A 24,205-nucleotide genomic window follows, 5' to 3' on the forward strand; every position below is an offset into this window, starting at 1 on the left:
ACACAACTTTTCTGCAATATTTACTGCAACGCGTGGCTGAAAATTTCTACATCTCATTCACTTTCCTGCTATTGTAAATGCTGCGGAATTTCTGCACAGAATTTAGTTGCGGAAATTCAACAGCGTTTACGCTACGTGGGAACCCAACCTAAAAGGGTATGTCTGCTTCCAGGTGAATCGGGCAGGCATTATACAATCAGACCTTTCAGATACTCCTCACTGAATAGACAACAAGCGCGGATGGCAAGTTTTATTTATATAGAAAGGGTTTTATAATCGTTCATTAAACAGAACTGATTATTGGTCATCATTTTACGCTACCTAATATAGGCTTTACAACAGTATAAACCCCTTCATAATCTTTGTAGTACACGTGGGTCAAGAAAGCAAGGAAACTGCACTTCAGCTCTCTGGATTCTACAGTCAAGAGTGACTGTTGTAAAATAGATAAGTTGTGGGTTGACAAACGCACGTCCGAAAGATCTGAATGTCAACATAATCTAAAATTAATAACAAAAATTACATAATCACAATATAAAAACCATAAAAAACTGAATGAGACATGCCATGTTAACTTCCAGCACTGCTGTTTCAGAAAGAATACATAAGGAAAAATGGTAGCAGCGTGACGGCGGTGTACTCTGTATCACCAAACATTGGGAGCTCCAGCTTCCTTCTTTGAACTGTCCATAAGTGTTGGAATATGGGAGGCATCTGTTCTCATGGGATGTATTGTTACTGGCAATCTTTCTTAAAGGCACAATACACTCCGCAAAAGACTCGATCCCATACCCGGTTTGTTACAAGAATAGATCAGAACATCATAACTTTGTGTTCATTAATATGCTGCCATTTTTAAATTCTTCAGAATTTCCGAGAAGGTCTTCATGGGAGTTCTTTTTGCAGCACAGTCTGTATAAAAACAAAAATAAAAAACATTTATTGAGGATGATAATCAAAGAACATTTTGGATATAAGACAACCCCATTTTAGTCGTAAGCCGCCAGCTGAACGCTGCAGGTCCGGCTTCAGACACCCCCTGCAAACCTGATTTTGCCATCGGAAGCTTCCATTAGGACAGGATCACACACACAGTTTGGATGCAGTTTTTGGCTTAGATTTTTGAGCCAAACACAGGAGTGGACACAAAAGACAGGAGTAGCATCAGTTTTTTCTTATACCTTCCGTTCCATATGAATTTACTTCTGGCTCTAGCTAAAAAAAAATGAGCCAAAGACGGCTATAAAAACAGCATCAAAAACTGTGTGTGTTATCCCATATAGCGGAAACGCTGCAGAATTTCTGTACTGAATTGTGTGCAGAAATCCCGCAGCATTAACAGTAACAGCAAAGTGAATGAGATTTAGAACTCACACTGCGAAAAAAACAGCAGCGAATACATTCATAGATTGACCTGCGGTGTGGATTTTAAATCCGCAAAATGTTCATTTATGCTGCGTTTTCATCTCTTTTCTGTTGCGGGTTTTCCGTATTGAATTCAATGGGGATGTAAAACCGTAAACAACAAATCGGCAAGTGTTACGACTTTTGCAGCGGAATTGCAGCGATTCTACTGCAAAAAACGCAACTCAGAAGAAAAACAAAAAACAAACTAAGGCTATGTTCACACGGAGTATTTTGCCGAGTTTTTTGACGCGGAAACCGCGTCGCAAAACTCGGCAAAAATGGCCCGAGAACGCCTCCCATTGATTTCAATGGGAGGCGTCGGCGTCTTTTTCCCGCGAGCAGTAAATCTGCCTCGCGGGAAAAAGAAGCGACATGCCCTATTTTCGGGCGCTTCCGCCTCTGACCTCCCATTGACTTCAATGGGAGGCAGAGAAAGCGTATTTCGCGCTGTTTTATGCCCGCGGTGCTCAAAGGCCGTGGGCGAAAAACGGCGCGAAAATCGGCGTGCAGGGAGAGGAAAATCTGCCTCAAAGTTCCAAACGGAATTTTGAGGCAGATATTCCTCCCCCAAAATACTCAGTGTGAACATAGCCTTAGGCTTGGTTCACACGTGGCGGAATTTCACTTGAATTCCGCTGCGGACACTCCGCAGCGTTAATCCGCAGCGGAGCCGTTTCTCCATTGACTTCCACTTTAATTTAGAAGTGTTCGTTTAGACGTTGAGTAAAATTCCGCTGCGGAGCATAGGCTGCGGAGCGGAATTTGGTGTCCACAGCATGCTCTGTCTGTTGCGGAGCAGTGGCGGACTGGTTGCGGACTCATGGCGGAATTTCTCCATTGACTTCAATGGAGATTCTAAATTCCGCAATGAAGTCCGCAGCTGTCATGCACATGTTATGTGTGCTGCGGATGCGTCTTGCTTTTTTAACATGACATTTCTTCATTCTGGCTGGACCTATGTATTTCTAGGTCTACAGCCAGACTGAGGAAGTCAATGGGGCTCCCGGAATTACGGGAGCGTTGCTAGGAGACGTCAGTAAATAGTCACTGTCCAGGGTGCTGAAAGAGTTAAGCGATCGGCAGTAACTGTTTCTGCACCCTGGACAGTGACTACCGATCCCAATATACAGCAACCTGTAAAAAAATAGAAGTTCATACTTACCGAGAACTCCCTGCTTCTGTCTCCAGTCCGGCTTCCCAGGATGACATTTCAGTCTAAGTGACGGCTGTAGCCAATCACAGGCTGCAGCGGTCACATGGACTGCCGCGTCATCCAGGGAGGTAGGGCTGGATGCCGAAAGAGGGACGCGTCACCAAGACAACGGCCGGTAAGTATGAAATTCGTTTACTTTCACTAGGGAAAGTGCTGTCCCTTCTCTCTATCCTGCACTGATAGAGAGAAGGGAAGCACTTTTTCCGCAGTCCGCAGCAGCTAGTCCGCATCAATTTACTGCACATTTTGGGCAGATCCGCAGCGTAATCCGCAACCCGGATTAGGTGCGGCATTGATGCGGACAGTTGCGGAGGAAATCCGCCACGTGGGGGCATGCCCTTATACTTACAACCCGGGCGTTGCCATAAAGACGCTTTCTTTTGTTCTTCTTCCAGGCAGGCCTCCCGGGACAACATTTCATCCCATGTGACTGCTGGAGCGGTCACATGGGCTGCAGCTTCATCCAAGGAGGCCGGACTGCACAACAACGGAGGGATACATCGCCAGCACTAAAGCTGGGGCTGGGGGAGTATGAACTTTTTTTTAAGAAAAGAAAAACCCACAGCGGAAATTCTGCCCGAAAAAAATAATTCACCTGTGGTGAGGTTCTTCAGATGGAATGTGCTGTGGGTTCTAGGTTGGATACGCTGCGTAATTTTACACAGCGTATCAGACCCGTGGGAACCCGGCTTAACTATACATTTGTCCTGTAGGGATAATATAGAACTATCCGATGCCCTTTCAATTGGAGCATCTATGAAGGCTCCGTTTTGTTAGGCATCATGCACGCGACAGTTTCCGTTTTGTGAACTGCAAAGCACGAATCCTAGTGGATTCCGTGTGCTGTCCATTGTTTTGCAGACCCATACACTATGATGGGTGAGATGGGACCACAAACGCGGACTTGAATAGGACATGTTCTATAATTTTCACACAGATCCGGGAAAAAAACCTAAGAGGACACTGAAGAAAAAAGTTGGTGTATGAGCCCTTCGGCTGGGGCTAGACCCGGATTTTTTTTTTTTTTTTTGCAGCGAGCCTTAAATCGCTGTCCATGGGAAAGCATGCAGTTTTGGATCAGTGGATCCAAATGGAAGTATAATCCTAAAGGAATGGCTTCCACTACTCTCTCTTGTATCCACTTCTGTAAGACATGTTACATATAATTTAAAGATATAAATACTTTTATGACATCAATAAAACACGGTAGTTTTTACCCTTTTATGTTCTGTGTCTGGTCCATAGTTTCAGGCAATGGTCTACCAAAAGTTTCTGGGAAGAACAGCACAAGAACTCCCATAATGATTGTCAAGGTTCCCATGAGGATGTAAGGCAGCAGCCTGTTATAGGCGCCTGGCCAAGATAGAAAAGAGAATATTAGGTTCCATAGTTATATTATTTACCTTAATCACCTTGCAGATTAGTTTTGCTATGACTATGAATATAGATGTATTACCATTTCCACTTCCTCACTCTGTTTCTCATTGTCTTTTAGGCCTTATTCACACGAACGTGTGCTTTTTGCACGTGCAAAAAATGCAGCGTTTTGCACGCGTTGCACTGCCGTGTGTCATCAGTGTTGGCTGCGTGATTTTCACACATATGGCATGCTTAGGACACGCGGTTTTGAAGTTTAGAAAAAGAAATGAAGGAGGTGCTTTTATTTTGTCCTTCATTTTTTTATCTACTGTTGCGGTGCTTCCGTGTGCTGTGCGCGATTATCACACACCCATTGACTTCAATGGGTGCGTGATGCGCGAAAAACAGACATGTCGTGAGTTTTAGGGTATGTGCACACGATAACGTCAATTATGGCTGAAATTACGGAGATATTTTCAGGAGAAAACCACTCCTGAATTTCAGAATTAATTGCATGTACTCGCGTTTTGCGAGGCGTCCATTACGGACGTAATTTGGAGCTGTTCTTCATTGAAGTCAATGAAAAACGGCTCAAATTACGTCCCAAGAAGTGTCCTGCACTTCTTTGACGAGGCTGTTATTTTACGCGCCGTCTTTTGACAGCGCCGCGTAAAATTACAGGTCGTCCGCACAGTACATCGGCAAACCCATTGAAATTAATGGGCAGATGTTTGCCGACGTATTGGAGCCGTGTTTTCAGGCGTAATTCAAGGCGTACAACGCCTCCATTACGCCTGAAAATAGGTTGTGTGAACCCAGCCTTACGCAGCGGACATACGCTGCGTGAAAATCACGGACTGTCTGAACGGCCCCATTCACTAACATAGGTCCGTGCGACGCGCGTGAAAATCACAGACATAAAACACGCTCGTGTGAATAAGGCCCCATATTATCCACCAACAATTAATATGTAGTAGGAGATGAAAAAGGTGTCGGTTTCAAAATCCGTCCCACCTCAGTGTAGGGCCATAGATCATAAATGTCGACTTAAAGTGTAATTTAATAGATATATAAACTCCTCAACATAGAAACTGCAACACCAAGAAGGACAAGCTGGAAGGTTATGCAAGTTGAGGAAGTAGCAGGTGTTGCTAAGATCTGCAAATGATCAAATTTTCAAGCACCTAGCTCCAAGAGAATGACAGCAAGTGGCGTGCGGAGACGACCCTCTGCACTGACGGATCGTCTGTTTTGGAAGAATGGTGCGCAGTGATCCATTCTGCACTCCAAATGAAATTAAACGTCATATTCCAAGCCTATCCAGCTACAGGTGTTCGATTGACCATATACCACCGCTCTCAAAGGCTATCATGGTGCACAGCAAGACGGCACTGGAGGTCTATCCTTTTCAGCGATGAGTCACACTTTTGTCTCAAACGCAACGATAGCCGGTGATTAGTCTGGAGACCCCTTGTGAAGGCCTCTTCATGGCGTTGCCCACGTGAACGTCACCCCTGTCCTACTCCCGGGAATATGGTCTTCATTTCAGGTACACTAACAGCTCGGCGATACATTGATTTGGTCGTAGAACCAGTGGTACGACCATTTTTCCAGTGTCCCAAAAGATGTTTTTCAATAGGACAACGCCAGGCTGCATGTTGCTCGTGCCACTGTGAGCAGCCTGCGTGGCCTAAATGTGCCATCATGGTCTGCAGCATCTCCGGACTTCTCTCCCATCGAGCACATCTGGGACGTCATAGGTCGGCAATTGCAAAGGGAACTGCCAGCATCCAATCTTGATGATTTGCATGCCCAAGTGCATTCAGCGTGGCATAACATTCCTTACATCCATTTAGAACCTCATTGATAGCATGCCAAAGTGTATAAGTACGTGTATTGCTGCACGTGACGCTTAAACTCGATACGGAATATATCAAGATGTTTGGAATATTTGGTTTCGATTATTTTTAACATGTCTATTGATCCTGTTATTTCCACAGTTCCAAAACCTTTCCTTCTTGGTGTTGCAATTTCACATTTGCATTTATAATTAGGTTTTTTTCCCGGTATTTATGACAGCAGAGTGGGAAACTGTAGGTTAAGACATACAGTTGGCTTAGGGCCTGTTCACATTAGAGTTGGGGTATTCCGTTCTGCTCCGTTAGAGGAGCAGAACAAGGGAGAACTGGAAGCAATGGCTCCACTGCACAATGGATACTGCTGGCAGCCGACAGAACCACTTGAATTTAATGGGTTCTGTCGGCTTTCCGTCGGGTAGTCCATGATTTTTCCGGAAACAATGGCGCAGCAAGCTGCGCTATTGATTCTGGTAATCCCTGCCGGATCTGCGACGTTGGCCCCCCAATGGAGCCTCCAACGCAGATGAGAACAGCCCCTTATTTTGTAACATTTTAGAAATAGTACAGCTTTATACATTGTAAGTGGCTTGAATGTCTGAAAAAGCTAAGAATAAGCACTTTGTTATTGTAATTTCATTTAACTTTTACACTACTGATAATTGAAATAGGACAAATAGTAAGTGGATTTTAATGCTTTATAGGGCTGATATAGAATTGTATGGAAATAGATGTACAAGCACAAACAAAATGACTATAAGACAAGGTTCACATGCAGCAGAAAAAAAAAATCTGGCCTTGGAACTAGCCTGTCAACCCGACGCAAAATCCAGATGTGTTACATGCAGACTTGGCTACGGATTTCCCCGTCTGTATTGGAATTTGTGAAATCATTGGCCAAATCTGCACCAAGATTCAGCTACACATAAAGCATATTTACAAACTGCAGAAGTTTTTTCAGCAGCATGTGAATGGAGTTTTGTAAAACGCTCTTCACATGCATTGTACTCTACTCCACAGAAAATCTGCAACAAGTACGCAACATGTGAACTTTGCCTGGCTCTGTTCACACTGGTGTCATAGGTTCAATTTTTAGAGCTAGAATTTTGGCGCTGTTTTTGAAGCGGAAACAGCGCCAAAAAACACCAGGAATCGAACAGAGGAGCAGAGCAAGGCAAAAATTGGAAGCACCGGTTCTGTTGCACAACGAACACCGCTGGCAGCCGATGGAACCTATTAACTTTAATGGATTCCGTCACGGTGTCCATGATTTTACCCGAGACAAAAACACATGCTTCAATGCAGATGTCAACGAGGCCTTAGATGTGAGGGTATGTTCACACGGCAGCCTCCGTTACGGCTGAAATAACGGAGCTGTTTTCAGGAGAAAACAGCTCCGGAATTTCAGACGTAATGGCAAGTGCAGGCGCTTTTCGCTGCGTCCATTACGGACGGAATTGGAGCGGTTATTCCATAGAGTCAATGGAAAACTGCTCCAATTACGTCTCAAGAAGTGACAGGCACTTCTTTGAAGCGGGCGTCTTTTGACAGCGGCGCGTAAAAAAAATGACCGTCGGCACAGAACATCGTAAGACCCATTCAAATGAATGGGCAGATGTTTGCCGGCGCTTTGGAGCCGTATTTTCGGACGTAATTCGAGGTTAAAACGCCCGAATTACGTCCGTAAATAGGGTGTGTGAACCCAGCCTTATGGTTTGCTATATTCTTTATCTCGTTGTTACAATTTATCTAATATTGTTGCTAAGGATAATGCGAGCATGGTTGGCCCCTGGTTTAAATAGAGAATATATCGTATTGATGAGGATTAATCAGGACCTAGGACTGGCTTATAGAGAGAGGTAGTAACACTAAGGCTGGACACACAAACAGCGTTAGCTGCATTTTTCGTAACGGTTTTCCCTGCGTTTTTTGTCTTTGGCATTAAAGGGGTTGCCTCACGACAAACATGCGTGGCATATGTAAAGTATATGCTATAAATGTTTGACAGATGCGGGTCCCACCTCTGGAATGAGCTACGCTGTTTACTTAACTTGGGACCAGCATCATTTATGGTATATCTTTTGGATATGCCCTAAATGTTTATCGTGAGACAACCCCTTTAGGCCTTATTTACACGAACGTGTGCGCTTTGTCCGCGCAAAAAAACGCAGCGTTTTTTGCGCATTGCAGTTCCATGTGTCATAAGTATTTGGTGCGTGGCTGCGTGATTTTCACGCATATGCCATCCTTATGACACGCGGTTTTGAGGTTTACAAAAAGAAATGGAGGTGGTTTTATTTTTCCCTTCATTTCTTGATCTACTGTTGCGCGAATCAATGGGTGCGTGATGCGCAAAAAACGCTCAAGCATAGGACATGTTGTGAGTTTTATGCAACGGACACATGCTGCGTGAAAAACACGGAATGTCTGAATGGCCCCATTGACTTACATAGGTCCGTGCGACGCGCATGATTTTCACGCGCGTATCACGGATGTGAAACACGTTCGTGTAAATAAGGCCTTAATGTGGTACTCACTCATTACGCATAAAGCTACAACCTTGTGGATGAAAGTTTAGAATTTCAACAAGAAGCTTACCAAGGTAAACAAAGTATGGAGAGATGACGCTTCCAACTCGAGAAGACATAGATCCAATACCCACTCCCATATTTCGTATGACTGTAGGGTAAAGTTCAGCTGTATATACATATGCCATGGAGAAAGCTGCTGTAACTCCAAATTTTCCCACCATCACCATAACAGTGGATAAAATATGTAGACCTGGAAAGATACACAAGTATATATTATCTATATAACTATTCTCTATTGTTACTAGTGATGTATCATAATAGAGAACATTAAGACTCCACAAACACAACTGGGATATATCACACCACAATACAAGGACATTCTCAACACTCAAACCGCTCCTTATTAGAGGATGGATGTAGAAATCATTTAAAGGGGTTCTCCGAGACTTAAATTCAGGCTAGGCCATCAATGTTTGCTGGTGGTTGGCTGCTCTTCATACTGCAAGCATAAAAACCTTCATGCTTCATACAACCTGCTTAAAATTACTGTAACATTTGAGCCAAGAACTTCCGGTTAAAGGTGGCCGAACAGAAGGTGTCTATTTAAGAAAAAAAAAAAAAAGCTATGTGGGTAGAATATATATTTTTTAATGTTTTAATGCAGAATTTATTTGTGTATGTTAAAAGTGTGAATATTGGGCTAAACACTCAGCATAGAAGTTACAGTATTTACACATTTTTCAAGTTCATTTTCCAGTTGTAGCAAAGTAACTTTGTATGAATTGTGGCTGAATCTTTGGTCTATGGCTTCCTTTATATAGAAAACAAGGAAGATTTTGGACAATAGAAACACGTAACTCACAACATTCTTATTCTACTTTTACAACTAAATTCTATGGAAATAACTGACATATGGGAGTCTAACACAATACAATGTGGGAGGCCATATCTGAATAATAAAATATAGCAGGGCAGCGGTGACATGTCAAGCTGCAGGAGAGAAGCAGGGCAGCGGTGACATATGGCAAGCTGCAGGAAAGAAGCAAGGCAGCGGTGACATATGGCAAGCTGCAGGAGAGAAGCAAGGCAGTCGTGACATATGGCAAGCTGCAGGAAAGAAGCAGGGCAGCGGTGTCATATGGCAAGCTGCAGGAGAGAAGCAAGGCAGTCGTGACATATGGCAAGCTGCAGGAGAGAAGCAAGGCAGTCGTGACATATGGCAAGCTGCAGGAGAGAAGCAAGGCAGTCGTGACATATGGCAAGCTGCAGGAGAGAAGCAAGGCAGTCGTGACATATGGCAAGCTGCAGGAGAGAAGCAAGGCAGTCGTGACATATGGCAAGCTGCAGGAGAGAAGCAGGGCTGCGGTGACGTATGGCAAGCTGCAGGAGAGAAGCAAGGCAGTCGTGACATATGGCAAGCTGCAGGAGAGAAGCAAGGCAGTCGTGACATATGGCAAGCTGCAGGAGAGAAGCAAGGCAGTCGTGACATATGGCAAGCTGCAGGAGAGAAGCAAGGCAGTCGTGACATATGGCAAGCTGCAGGAGAGAAGCAAGGCAGTCGTGACATATGGCAAGCTGCAGGAGAGAAGCAAGGCAGTCGTGACATATGGCAAGCTGCAGGAGAGAAGCAAGGCAGTCGTGACATATGGCAAGCTGCAGGAGAGAAGCAAGGCAGTCGTGACGTATGGCAAGCTGCAGGAGAGAAGCAAGGCAGTCGTGACATATGGCAAGCTGCAGGAGAGAAGCAGGGCTGCGGTGACGTATGGCAAGCTGCAGGAGAGAAGCAAGGCAGTCGTGACATATGGCAAGCTGCAGGAGAGAAGCAAGGCTGCGGTGACGTATGGCAAGCTGCAGGAGAGACTGAGGCTCATGTACTAGAGGCATTCTTGGAAGTTACAGATTGATGCATTTAAAAAAATAAGTTTTTCAAGTGTAGCTCCTTTATGAATAGACAGCTAAACAGTAAGCAGGTACAGACGTAGAAGAGTGAATTTGTCATTTTATTCATTTGTACATCGTGATAGCCCTTTAAATTAAAATGTAGTTAAAGCTCCTGCAGTCCAATGTGGTATTGCAGTACGTTATAGTAAATGACATACTCTGCTCTGTACGCCTGAGTGTATTACATATTTTACACACGCACACGCGCGCACACACACACACACACACACACACACACACACACACACGCACACACACACGCACACACACACACGGCCAGCATGTGAATACTATGAGAAGGAAAATCCCAGTAAACTGCAGGTATATCTTACTAATAAAGTTCATATTGCATAAAATAGCTTGTGTGTATTCACACGGTGTGGTTCTGCCGCGTTTTTGTTGACACAGCCGAAAATCACACTGGAAAAACGCATTCTGTTTTACAGAGATATGCGAAATCACTGCAAATCATTGTAAACATGCACGCGATTTCAGTGCTGGCGGTAAAAAAACACTGCAAAACCACACCGAATGAATTCACTCTAAATATAAAAAACTTACTTTGTGGAACAAGTTGTATAAGAAGCAGCACAACTCCACCAAGGAGCATTGTACCACACATTGAATAGCGCCTGGGTACATATTTAAGAAGCTGCCATGCTATGATATATGATGGAACTTCAATGGCAGCCAGGAGGAAGCAATTCAGAAATGGGTCCCCATTCAAATTTGGGGTATTTAGGGAAATGCCAAAATATCCAATGGACACAATCAACCTAGAAAAGAAGAATTAGATAGTTTATCACGATGTTACATAGACGCTTGTCAAAGGCAGCTTGTGTAGTATATTTGATCCGTAATTCATTGTAATCTTTGTCTCCTATATCTGAAGTATTTAGATAAAGGGAGGTTAGTGCGGTTGAGTCTCCCATTGTTATTAATATTTGCCAGTCTCTGATATTTGCTAAGAAGCTGCTTAATATAACATTTGGCTGTTACATAACAATGCTAGTTGCAGCTTTCTGCTGACACTTGCAGATCAAGAATTTCCGAAGATTTGCCTTCACTGAAATTGTTGGTGGAGTGTTGGAATTTTGCAAAATTGCAAATTTTTTTTTCATATGTTAAAGATGTTAGTGCTTTATTAAAAACGTTTATATTTATTTGTGTGTTTGTGTTTTACTTTTTCTTATTTTTACACTTTTTCTTCCCTATGGGGGCTGCCATTTTTTGTTCCATTTCTGTATGTGTCGATTAACGACACATACAGACATGGAATACGGCAGCCACAGTCCCATAGGGACTGCGAACGGGTCCCGTCCCATCCACTTCTGTGTACGCCGTCTGTGTGGGAACTGCGCATGCGCCGCTCCCACACAGTCCAATTTGAAATTGGCGCCGTCCGGCGCCATTTTCCTGTGGACCGGAAGTCGCGGCCGGACAGTAAGATTACTACTTCCGGTCGCGGCTTCCGGACTTGTGCACTTGGACCAGCGGCAGCAGACGGAGCGGACGGGCCGGAGGGAGCCGCGGCGGCAGGAGCAGGTAAGAGATTTCAATGTATGTTCGTGTTTGTGTACGTTTACTACTGTATGTAAACCTACTACACTGTGTGTTAGCTCAAAAAATGGCGACACACAGTGTAGGAGGTTAGACCGTTCAAACCCCTCGTTTATCCCGGCACTAGCCAGGATAAAGGAGGGGGGGGGGATGCTGAGAGCTCACTAGAGCGAGGGCTTTTTACCCAATTTTGCAATGCTGCAATTTTGGGAATAGCTCCATCTAGTGACCAGCAATGGGAAATATTATAAATTAGAATCTAATTTATAATATTTCCTGACTCGTGAAAAAAATAAAAAAAATTTGAACAATGTTTAATCACCTACACACTAAATGTTTAATTAAAAAAAAACAAACATGTTTTTCTGGCAACACATTCCCTTTAATGCAGTGGTGGCTACTGTAGTCCTTTAAAGAGCCCATTTGTGGCAGCCAGTCCCTCTATAGTCATATATTCATAATCACACATGTATTTAACCACAGTGTATAGCAAGTACAGTAAGTAGGCTCTAAGGTCTCATGCACACAACCGTATTACAACTTCGTAATAAGACTTTCGTAGAGGTGCAAGGGGCCTCTACACCTTTGATTTTTACTTCTACAAGATACCGACCGAAAAAAACACGTCATGCTCCACTGGACTCCACATGTGAGGAGATATTTTCCTTTTCCATACTTATCACACCCAACGGAGCCTGTACAATAGTGTACGGAGTTCGTGTGCTTGAGCAAGAAGCTTCACTTGTGGGACTGCAAGTTAACTGGAATTCCTAGTATGATCCATTTAGACCCTTTAGCAGAATACTCGCAATGGGCGAATTGATCAAATTTATGCCAGTATTTTGGCATAGAAGATTCGCAAATTATGGCATGCCCTATTTGCGTTATAATTTGCTAATTTTCTCAGGGCATGGGTTAGTGGGAGAGGGCAGGGCCAACAGTGGTCTGACAAATTAAGTTAAAAGCCAGAAAATGAAGCCAAAAGCGACGCAATAGCAGGTGTAGATTTCATTTTCTGGCTTTAGGACAGCCCAAGATGTGCCACATTTTTTTAGAAAATGTGCACCTTTTTCGCGTTTTTTAAACCAACGCACTTGAGATTAAAATTCTCCCCCATTGTTTTATGCAGCCTATCAGGGAACTATATAATTCTGCGTATTTGCAAAATCCCAGACTGTATTCTGCAGACACGCTGGTAAGTTTTGTTTAGGAATTTCTAGTTCAATAATAACAATGTAATAATAACATGAAAATCAAAAAGTCGCGGTGACATAAAAGATGTTGCTGGCGCCACAAGCAGTCAGTCTGATATGTGGTTATAACAATGGTGTTATAACCTCAGGCTCTAGTGGTTTTAGTAAAGCAGGTGTTTCGTAGTGCAGATGAATAGGTGAAAGAAGTGTAACATATCATTTATTGCTGTGACGCAGCACTTCACAATGCAGTAAGCCCAGGGGCGGATTATAATGAGGGCAATGCGCAAGCAAAATTGCTCTTTTTGGGTCTAGTGGCCGCAGACAGTATGTCAGACGACCCCGGAGCACTGAATTCAGGCCACCGTACACTGTGTAGACAGTAAAGCATGGTTGTGCAAAAATCATGATATGAGGATGGATCTCATACCACGGTGTTGGGCCTATTTATCACATACAAGGGATCATGGATCAGCTTGAATATATCAAAATACTGGAGATCATGTTGCCCTATGCCGAAGAAGAAATGCCCTTGAAATGGGTGTTTCAACACGACAATGACCCAAAACACACCAGTAAGTGAACAACATCTTGGTTACAGACAAACAGGATTGAGGTAATGGAGTGGCTACCCCAATCCCCTGACCTTAATCCCATAGAGAACTTGTGGGGTGACATCAAAAATGCGGTTTATGAGGCAAAGCCAAAAAATGCAGAACTGTGGAATGTCGCCCAATCTTCCTGGACTGGATGGCTGTTCAGAGGTGCCAGACGTTGTCGACTCCATGCAACACAGATGTCGAGCAGTTCTCAGAAACAATGTTTATGCCACTAAATGTTAGTTCAGTAAAGTGAAATCTGAAACATTTTTTCAGTTTATACATTACATTTTGGAGTTAAAGAAAAATGCTGGCACTGCTATTTTTTTGAACAGCCTAATATTCCTTTTTCTTTACTTTCTGTAAGGGATTAAGGGCTCATTCAGACGAACGTGAATAACGTCCATGTGCTGTGCATGGAAATCACGCACAGCACACGAACAGAATGATTTCAATGGGGCCGTTCACACATGCATGAGTTTTCACGCAGCGAGAGTGCGCTGCGTGAAACTCACTGCATGTCCTATACTGATGCGTCAATGTGTGTGTGAAAACGACGCACTGCACACGGATGTTCATCCGTGTGCGGTGCGTGATTTGCGTATCAACCCAATTGAAAATAATAATTGAAAAAAAGATGTGCTTTGCGAGTGCGTGAATAACGCATGCCACACGCAAAGCACACAGATGCATAACGCAACACACACGGATAAGATTCACGTGCGAGAAGCTGATACGCTCATGTGAATGTAGCCCAACACAAAACGGATAAAAGTTGTTATTGTTTTGATTTGGAATTTAATGTGTAATATTTCTAGTGCATTTAGGCAAATAAGTTATTATAATGATTTTGCGCTTTATTTGCCACTTTAAACTCACTGCTATTTTTTTTTTTAATACTACTGTGGGTTTTTATACTATAGGCTACGTGCATTTAACCCCTTAGTGACCAGCCTATTTTAAACCTTAACCCCTTCCCGCGTTTTCACGTACAGTTACGTGATGGGAACTGGTGTTTTAACGCAATTCCACGTAACTGTACGTGAAGGAGATGGAGCTGAGCCAGCGACATCACTGGCGAGTGACAGCTGTATGTTACAGCTGGCACCCTAAGGTATCGGCCAGGACCGGAGCTAGCCTCCGATCCGACCGATTAACCCCTCACATGCTGCGTTCAATAGAGATCGCAGCATGTGAGGAGTTTATAGCCACCGGCACCCCAGCAACGTGATCGCTGGGTTGCCGGTGGCTGCAAAGGCGATCGGAGGCCTAATACTTACCTCCCGGTCTGCCAGCAACGGAATCCTCCTATGCCCTGCTCGTGGGCGGGGCCCAAAAGGCTTTCGGTTCCATCGGCAAGATGGCGCCGGCTCAGCTTCCGGCTCAGAAGCTGAGCCGGCGTCATCAGCAGTGGGTGTCCGCTGTATGTTACAGCGGACATCCCACTGTAAAAGCAGGAACCGGAGCTAGCTCAGATTCCTGCCATTAACCCCTTCAATGCAGCGATCCAATGCGATCGCTGCATCAAAGTAGTTTGTATCTGGCTGCTACTATGGTAACAGGAGACCTAACAATTGCTTCCTATCTGCCATTACGGAAGCCGATTAGACCCCGTCCGGAGGCGGAGCCTGATCGGCTTGCTGTCAGTGAACAACTGACAGTTCTAATACATTGCACTACATAGGTAGTGCAATGTACTAGAGCATCAAACAAACAGTTGGATCTTCAAGTCCCCTGGTGGGACTAAAGTAAAGTGTAAAAAAAAAAAGTATAAAAAAAGTTAAAATAAAAAGTTGTAAAAAATACAATAAAAGTTTCAAGTAATAACATAAAACACAATTGCTCTTTTTCCCTTATCAAGTCTTTTATTATTGAAAATAATAATAAAGCCATACATATTTGGTATCGCTGCGACCGTAACAACCTGAACTATAAAAATATTATGTTATTTATTCCGCACAGTGAACGCCGTAGAAAACAAACCTAAAAAATACCGACATAATTGCTATTTTTTGGTCACTTTGTCTTTCAAAAATGTGATAAAAAGTGATCAAAAAGTCACATGTACGCCAAAATGGTACCAATAAAAACTACAAGTCATCCAACAAAAAAATGCCCTCATACAGCATTGGCAGAAAAATAAAACTGTTATGGCTTTTCAAATATGGAGACACAAAAACAAATTTTGAAAAAAAAGTGTTTTTACTGCGTAAAAGTAGTAAAACACATAAGAAAACCATATACAATTGTAACAACCCGCTGAATAAAGTTATTGTGTTATTTATGGCACACGGTAAACGGTGGAAATTTAGCCACCCCCCCCTCCCCAAACAAAAAGTTAATAAAAATTAGTCTAAGTTATATGTACCCCAAAACTATGCTACTAAAAAATACAACTTGTTCCGCAATTCTTGCTTTGCTTTTTATTTTTTTAACGGCATTCGCCGAGCGGGTTAAATAATCTAATAGCTTTATAGTTGGGGTCGTTATGGACGCGGCGATACCAAATATGTGTAACTTTTTACTATTTTTTTTCAGGCATTAGATAGAGGCAGACCTGGGAGCCTTTATTAGGCTCCTGGCTGCCATAGAAGACACCGGCAGCCTGTGATCGTATAGCAGGGTGCCGGTGGGGTGAGAGACCAAGCCCCCTTCTTCCCTCCAATACCATTAAGATGTGGCGCTCGCTATTGAGCGCCGCTTGAGAGGTTAAACAAATGGGATCGATACAGATTTCGATCTCGTCACTTCGAGCAGGTCTGCTCCCAGCCCTAAGCTACCTTTGGTAGCTGAGAGCAGGGAGATTTAACTGCTTCCCGCTTTGTTTATTTATTCCGATGAAGCTCCGTAAAAAGGCTACTACATTGGAATAAAGCCCGTTAATGGTTGCCGTAAAAACACTACCGGGTTAATAAAGTCACTACCGGGTTAATAAAGATTATTTTCATTATTCGGATTTATGTGAATAGAACTATTCAATTCCTTCTGTTAGTAGTGTGGAAAATAGGGTTAGTTGCGTGGTGCTGTAGTTATGTACTCAGCTTGGTTCTTAGATATGTAAGGAGCTTTTTTCTGGTGCTGTAGATATATACGGAGCTTTGTTCTGGTGCTGTATTTATGTACTGAGCTTTGTTCTGGTGCTGTAGATATGTACTGAGCTTGGTTCTGGTGCTGTAAGATATGCACTGAACTTGGTTCTGTATATATTCACCTTATCTTAAGGTAAATGTAGATTTAAACAACAGACACTGGTTCATTAAGGTTATATTCTCACACAGATTTTTTTTCCTGGAAAACCACAAACAATTTCAAGCTCCTGACCGCTTTAGTGTCTCAAGGTATTCTTCTTTTTCTCTTTTGTATGGCTCATTCTGCTTTTACAGCAAATTCAAAACTGCGCCAAATCTGTTGCAGCCTAAACAGAAATCTGCAAATATATGGTACAGGGTCTTCAGATTTCGGTTGGGGGGCGGCACATTTTGTGAGCTGCCCGGGGCCCACGGTACTCTTAATCTGGCCCTGGGTAAGTCGCCTACTTTATGACAAATGTTAGATGATCTTAGTAATGCAATAATTTGCTCAGTATCATATGTAAAGACAGAACTTACCAAACCAAGATGGTAAGTACTGTGATGATTCGTATGTTGTGGGTCTTCACTAGATCCAAGATAGTATATCGTACGTTATGTCGCGGTTTGGTGTCATCCAGCTATGAAGAGATAATATACTCCCATAAATCCAGATGATAGGGAGGAATGTGTCCGCTCCACACAGACGCTATTACATACTTTACCTCAGCAGTTTTAAAGATGACAGCAGGTGCAGGAATTTTATTTTGTTTTGCAGCCTTCCTTATTATAGCCTCTGCTTCTTCTATCCTACCCTGAGAGATTAGCCACTGTGGAGATTCAGGAATAATCCTGCAAGGAAGAGAACAAAATCAGTAGTATTCTTATTTACCTTGCACTTACATAGTTCTACATAGTTGATAAGGTTGAAAAAAAAGAAACCGGTCCACCAAGTCCAACCTGTAATTCTACCTCTTAGGGTATGTTCACACGCAGTGACCAAAAACGTCTGAAAATACAGAGCGGTTTTTAGGCGAAAACAGCTCCTGATTTTCAGACGTTTTTGTAGCAACTCGTGTTTTTTGCGGCGTATTTTACGGCCGTTATTGGAGCTGTTTTTCAATGGAGTCAATGAAAAAACGGCTCCAAAAACGTCCCAAGAAGTGACATGCACTTCTTTTTCGCAGGCGTCTTTTTACGCGCTGTATTTTGACAGCGACGCGTAAAATTTAGGCTCATGGAGAACAGCGTAAAACCCATTGCAAGAAATGGGCAGATGTTTGGAGGCGTAATGGAGCCGTTTTTTCAGGCGTAAAACACCCGATTTACGTCTGAAAACAAGCCGTGTGAACATACCTTAAGGGTATATTCACACGCAGTATTTTGGAGCGTAAAAGACTCGTTTTACGCTCCAAAATACACTTGAAATAAGCCTGCAAACAGTTTCCCTTTGTTTTCAATGGGAAATGCACTGTGATGTTCACAAGGCGTATTTTTATGCTGCTTGAGTTAAAGAATCGCCTTGTAAAATAAAAGCCTCATACAAAGAGGTAGTATGTCACTTCTTGAGGTGTTTTTGGAGAGGATCTTCCATTGGCACTACCAAAAACGCCTTAAAAAAAGCTACAAATTAAAAAAAAAAAAACTTAATTTTCAGCTTCAAAAATGCTTAAAATCAAAGGGTGTTTTATCTTGAAAACAACCCCATAATTTTCAGCCACTTCTTTTTTCACATGTGAACATACCCATAGAATAGTAAGTGTGACCTGAAACCAAATTGAAAGGAGTATTGAAAAAAATGTACTGCAAAGTGATTAAAGAGGTTTTCCCACCAAAATTGTTCACGTCGTATCAACTAAATATGCAAGAAGTCTGATTGGTTGGCTGTGACAACCGCCAATCTGGAGAATTGGGGTGCATTTCTAATATTCCCAGCAGAGGAGTGGCTGTAAACGTGCACTCACAATTCATAAAAGAGAATCGGATACTCAGAAACAGTCAAGTGAGTGCACTCGGCCGCTCCATATCTCCGAGAGACACTGATGGGTGCATAATCCTCCCTCAAAATCAAGACCCCCAAAATCTTCTGACTTGTTTCTATATGTCAGAAGATAGACTATTGTTCACAAAGGTTCACCTATACTTAGGTTACCTCCACACTCGGCAGGAAAATTTGCATCAAGATTCCGCAGCAAAATCTGCATGTTTGCATATGGATTTTGCAGCGGATTTCACCCTATAACATTGAATAGGTGAAATCTGCTGTGGAAATGTTATGCATTTCCGCAGTATTCTAGTTTTTCCGTGACAATTTTCTTTTCAGCTATACGGACTTGTTCACACTGTACAGATTCACTGCCGATTTTGCATATTTTTTTTAAGCCCAAATCAGTAACGTATCAGTGCTCTCCTGGATCCAATTCTGGTTTTGGCTTAAAATCTGCACTGTGTGAACAAAGCCTAAAACCCCAGCAATGTACAGTATATTGTTGCGAATTTGGGGTGCAGAGTCCGCACCACAATTCTGCAGCCTGTGAATTCAGTCTTGAAGGCTATGTAAGCCTTTTGTTTTTTATTTTTATTTAAAAAAAAAAAAGTATTTTGTGTTTTTAACAAACTTTCAAATGAACTTTTTTATATTTTAATTTTTTCCCTTTTTAAGATATAGCTTCTATGTATTCGCATAGAAGCTATATCGTTCTGTCTCAGTCGATTCTGTCAGTTCGGCGAACCTGATGACTTGGCTGAGAGCAGGTCCTGCGTGTCTCGGATACACAGGATCCAGCTAATATCGATCACATTTAAAGGGGTTGTCCGACATTTAATGACTTTGTGTTAATGCTTGTAATTTATTCATGTAAATAAATTTGTAATATACTTACATTTTCCAAAGTGGCCCCGTTTACAGATCCTGCCGTATGATACTTGACGGGTGACGTCACTCTCTGGCCACTGTGTTGATCTTCAATTCTTTTCCAGGTATACGACACGTCACTTGTGACGTGCCGTGTATGGGCTGTTCTGTTGTAACGCGCATGCTATGGGACCGCGCATGCGCATTACGGGCTGTGCAGCAGAACAGCCCATACATGGCACGTCACAAGTGACATGTCGTATACCCAGAAAAGAATTGAAGATCAACACAGCGGGCAGAGCAAGTGCAGAGAGTGACGTCACCCGTCAAGTACCCCACAGCAGGATCTGGAAACGGTGCCACTTTTGTAATATACTTACATTTTCCAATGTATTTACATTTATAAATTACAAGCATTAACACATAGTCATTTTATCTCGGACAACCCCTTTAAGTTAGGAACTTAGACGTGAAACTTTTTAGCTGGATCCTGTGTGTCAGAGAACCGCTGTCACCGAAGCCGTCAGTCCCGCTGACCTGACGGAATCGACTAAGACAGAATGATACAGCTTCTATGCATGCAAGATACAAAGAAGCTGTATCTCAAAAAATAAAATGTTTTTTTTTTTTTTTTTAAATAAAAGTATGGGAGTAATTAATAATTGTTGATTTTATTATATCATTCAGTAGGAAAATCCGTAGTATAGAGTTAATAATTATCTGTAATTACATGTCAAACCTTGAAAGTCTTAGGCCACATTCACACAAGTGTGACAGATTTACGCGCGTAAAAAACGTGCGTAAATCTGTCCGTGTGTTGCGTTTTTGCATCAGTGTGCTTTGCGTGTGGCATGTGCTTTTCATGCACTTGCAAGCACTTCTTTTTTATTCAATGTAATTGATGTGTGAAACGTGCTTTCCTGGACACGATATATTGACAATATTTTCTTTATTTGGCAAGGATCTGAGTCTGGGCTGATGAAGTTTATGCAGCATCTGAATGATAATCCATTCAATATTAAATTGACGTATAAACATCATTTACATCGTGTAGAATTTCTAGATATACAGATCTTCACAGATACTGTGGGCTTTCTACATACAGATGTTTTTCGCAAGACTACATCGGTCAATGCTTTGCTGCATGCCTCATCGGCCCACACCCCATCCACCATTAAAGCCATCCCGGTTGGTCAGTTTCTCAGGATGAGGCGGATCTGTTCCTCAGAGACATTATTTGAGCAGCAGTCGACTGATCTCACCAATAGATTTAGAGAAAGAGGATATAGCAACAGGAACATCAAGCGAGGATACAGGAGAGCAAGATCTACTCCTCGTACCGACCTCTTTAAATCTAAACAAAATATTGGCGAGCAACATGTACGATTTATATCAACTTTTAATGGGCAATGGGATGCAATGAGAACCATCCTAACTAGACACTGGCCTATTTTGAGATCTGAACCACAGCTGGCACAGGGATTACCTGAAAGACCTCTAATGACAGCAAGAAGAGCAAGAAATCTTAAGGATCTTCTTGTCAATAGCCACTATGTACCTAAACAAACCTGCCCATTTGGTTCGCGAGGACCCAGAAAGGGCTGTTTTCCATGCGGAGATTGTAAATCCTGTGCCAATATTTGCCGTGCAACTGATTTCTCAACGGCTGATGGCAAAAGGCTTTTTGAAATTAGGGAGTACATCTCGTGCAGTACCACCCATGTGGTGTACTACGCCACATGCGGATGCTCCAAGATTTATATAGGACTCACATCCAGAGAATTACGGGTCCGCACGAGGGAACACGTACGTGACATTATGGGGGCAAGAGAGGTTGAGGACCTAACACAATTAAAGACACTTCAAAATATTTCATGACTGTAGCCCCAGAACACTACAAATACGGGGGATTGAGAAAGTACACTGTGGCATCAGGGGGGGCAATGTGAAGAAGACACTTGCACAAAAGGAGTGCAAATGGATTGTCCTATTGGGATCAATGAAACCTGATGGACTGAATGAGACATTGAGTTTTGCCCCTTTCCTCTAATTCCTACTGCTGAGTTTATCTGCTATTAATTATATGTTTTTATATTGTAATTTTACTTTTTAGATATTCTTCTACTCTTCCCATATGTCTGGTTACCTTGTATGGTGGAAGTATGATGCGACCCATCTAATTTCTAGGAGAACAAAAGACTACGAATAATGAAGATACAGTGATTCTCCTTGATACAACCATTGCTATGCAGTGATGTAATATTATCTGTAGATGGCGCTAGTGTGTCTTATTATGCTTGTTTAGGTAGTGTCCCTTGTATAATGCATCTAATGGCTTATTATGATGTTAATTTGTCTTCAATTACAATAGGTCCAAAAGTTATGCTAAGTCTGTTATGTGAAAATTTCAACCTTTTAACTATTTGGATACATTTGTATATGTAGTATTATATATTTCACTATTATCTTTGATATAGTGGGGAAAGGAATTTTCTTCACTTCTTCATACACTCACATACGTTTTTTAGGTACATAAAACTATATTTTTCCTTTTTTCATTTTTGACCCTACACTTCATTTGGGGTAATATATTATGATGTATTTGGCAATAATTTTTTAACAACATTATCACAATTATGTTATTGTTAGGGGTATTATATGTTGTTATTATTTTTTCACTCACTTAATTTATGCCAACGCAATACTGTGTATGTGCGCTGCCATATCATATCTATTTATTTTTCACTTATGTAGTACTCATCCTATATATTATTAAAACTTTTTTGATGCTATATATATATATATATATATATATATATATTCTGTCTATTTACACAAAACTTTTTTATTGTTCCATTGTTGTGTATCCTCACATATTATTAGTATCACTAATTGAGGATTCATATCCTATATACTTTATCAGGTTTTCTTAGGGTCACATTAAATCTCGGACAGAACTATTAAGAATGATAGATTCGATTATGCATTATGTTTGGGACTTTGATCTTTCTACTTTTGAGTCCACTCACCTCCTTGATGACGTGCGCTTGCTTGCTGCTGCGGCTTGCGGCGATGCCCTGCCCCCTCCAATACATGCACTGCGCATGTCCGGAACTCCCGTTACGCGTCGGGACTCCGGATATGCGCTCCAGCATGTGGGGGCGGATGTGGGGCCTGCCTCGCTTCCGGTCGCGTCAGCGGGCAAGCGCCGCTCCTTGTCTCGGCGCTGACGTGGACTCAATTGAGACACAACATACACACTATATAAGGACCATATACATGTTGGGTGTTATGTACCCCCTGAGGAAGCAACCATTAACAGCGAAACGCGCGTTGGGGTTCCCTGTGGTGGATTCTGCACGGATGTGCATAGACAATTTTCATTCCTTCAAATGGGTAAGCTTGCATTGCTATATTGCTCACTTTAACAATTGTTTGGCCCCCTGTTGATCCTCCCTTTATCCGGCATTAGCCTTTAAATTTATAAGATTGTGAGGACACTATGGGCAATCAATACACAATCCATCTGATGTGATAGTGCAGTATCTATGTGGGCAGTGTATATAGCCTGCATTCTATGCCAGTATACCGCTTTATCTAGTATGTCTCCGTGCTGAACCATGTACCACAGTGTTAGTACTAGAGTCTTCATTATCATGTGTTTTTAAATGTGTGTTATTTTGTTTAATAAAATGTATATATTTCTATATTTTCTGACTACAAGCTCTATTTTCTCTTTGGTATGGTGTGAAACATGTGCGTCCGTGTGCGGTCCGATATTTTCAGGCCCCCATCGATTTCAATGGGCGACTAGGTGTGTGATAATGCACCAATAAAGGACATGCAGTGAGCTTCACGCAACGGACACACGCCGTGCGGAAACTTGTGTGACTAGCCCCATAGAAATCAATGGGTCCGTGTGCTGTGCGTTTTCATGCACAGCACACGGACGAGAATCGCGCTCGTTTGAAAGAGCCCTTAATAAATAGATGTTTTGGATCAGTCAATTACAGACCGAAGTTTTTAAGGCCTCAAAGAGAAGGTCTTTATATTTTAATGAGACTAAGCGTCTTTTCTAATTCCACTTTCTCAAAACAACCATTCTAATGAAGCTGGAACTTTAAATCCAATGGAGGCGGCTCGAGAGCATTTCCGGAGGCCACATATGGATCTGCTTCCGTAGTTTCTTTATGCAAGTAATGTTCATATACTAGGACGTGATGTTTTAATGTGATTGATTAAGCTCATTTTATTACTGGGATGGAACTAAATCATATATGAATGCTATTGGTCATTAACCAATATTGGATTTTTGTGTAGAAATAAATGTCAGATGGCCTAAATTCTTAGAGATAATGCCACGTGTGATACTGATGAACTTCCGTGTCTTTGTGACCTTGATTTGGACTCCGAGGCTGGATTCTTAGAGAACCTTTAGCTCTTCCAAAACCCAGGCTACTCTGACAAATGTGAATTTGAAAGTTGCCTAAAAACACAAATTATATTCATTTATTTAAAAAAATAAAAATAAATTGCTTACAATAGGTAACCTTTAAAGATAAACATATAGGAGGAAATAAAAAACGTAGCTGTAATATGATGTACCGATTATTCCCTATTCACA

At 42.2% G+C, this 24,205-nt stretch overlaps 1 protein-coding gene across 1 annotated transcript in view; it reads right to left on the minus strand.

Moving 5' to 3' along the window:
* Positions 1-235: 235 nt before the first annotated feature.
* Positions 236-24,205, minus strand: part of LOC142748978 (organic cation/carnitine transporter 2-like) — a 62,173-nt gene continuing 38,203 nt past the window's right edge. Inside the window, exons 5-10 of the mRNA XM_075856448.1 lie at positions 17,453-17,579; positions 17,268-17,368; positions 10,869-11,083; positions 8,434-8,616; positions 3,838-3,973; positions 236-912 (exon numbers count right to left, since the gene is read on the minus strand). Of these exons, the coding sequence (XP_075712563.1) occupies positions 822-912; positions 3,838-3,973; positions 8,434-8,616; positions 10,869-11,083; positions 17,268-17,368; positions 17,453-17,579 (853 nt within the window). The 3' untranslated portion in view covers positions 236-821. The remainder of the gene's footprint in view (positions 913-3,837; positions 3,974-8,433; positions 8,617-10,868; positions 11,084-17,267; positions 17,369-17,452; positions 17,580-24,205) is intronic.

This window comes from Rhinoderma darwinii, chromosome 3, assembly GCF_050947455.1.
Source record: "Rhinoderma darwinii isolate aRhiDar2 chromosome 3, aRhiDar2.hap1, whole genome shotgun sequence".
Taxonomy (NCBI): Eukaryota; Metazoa; Chordata; class Amphibia; order Anura; family Rhinodermatidae; genus Rhinoderma; species Rhinoderma darwinii.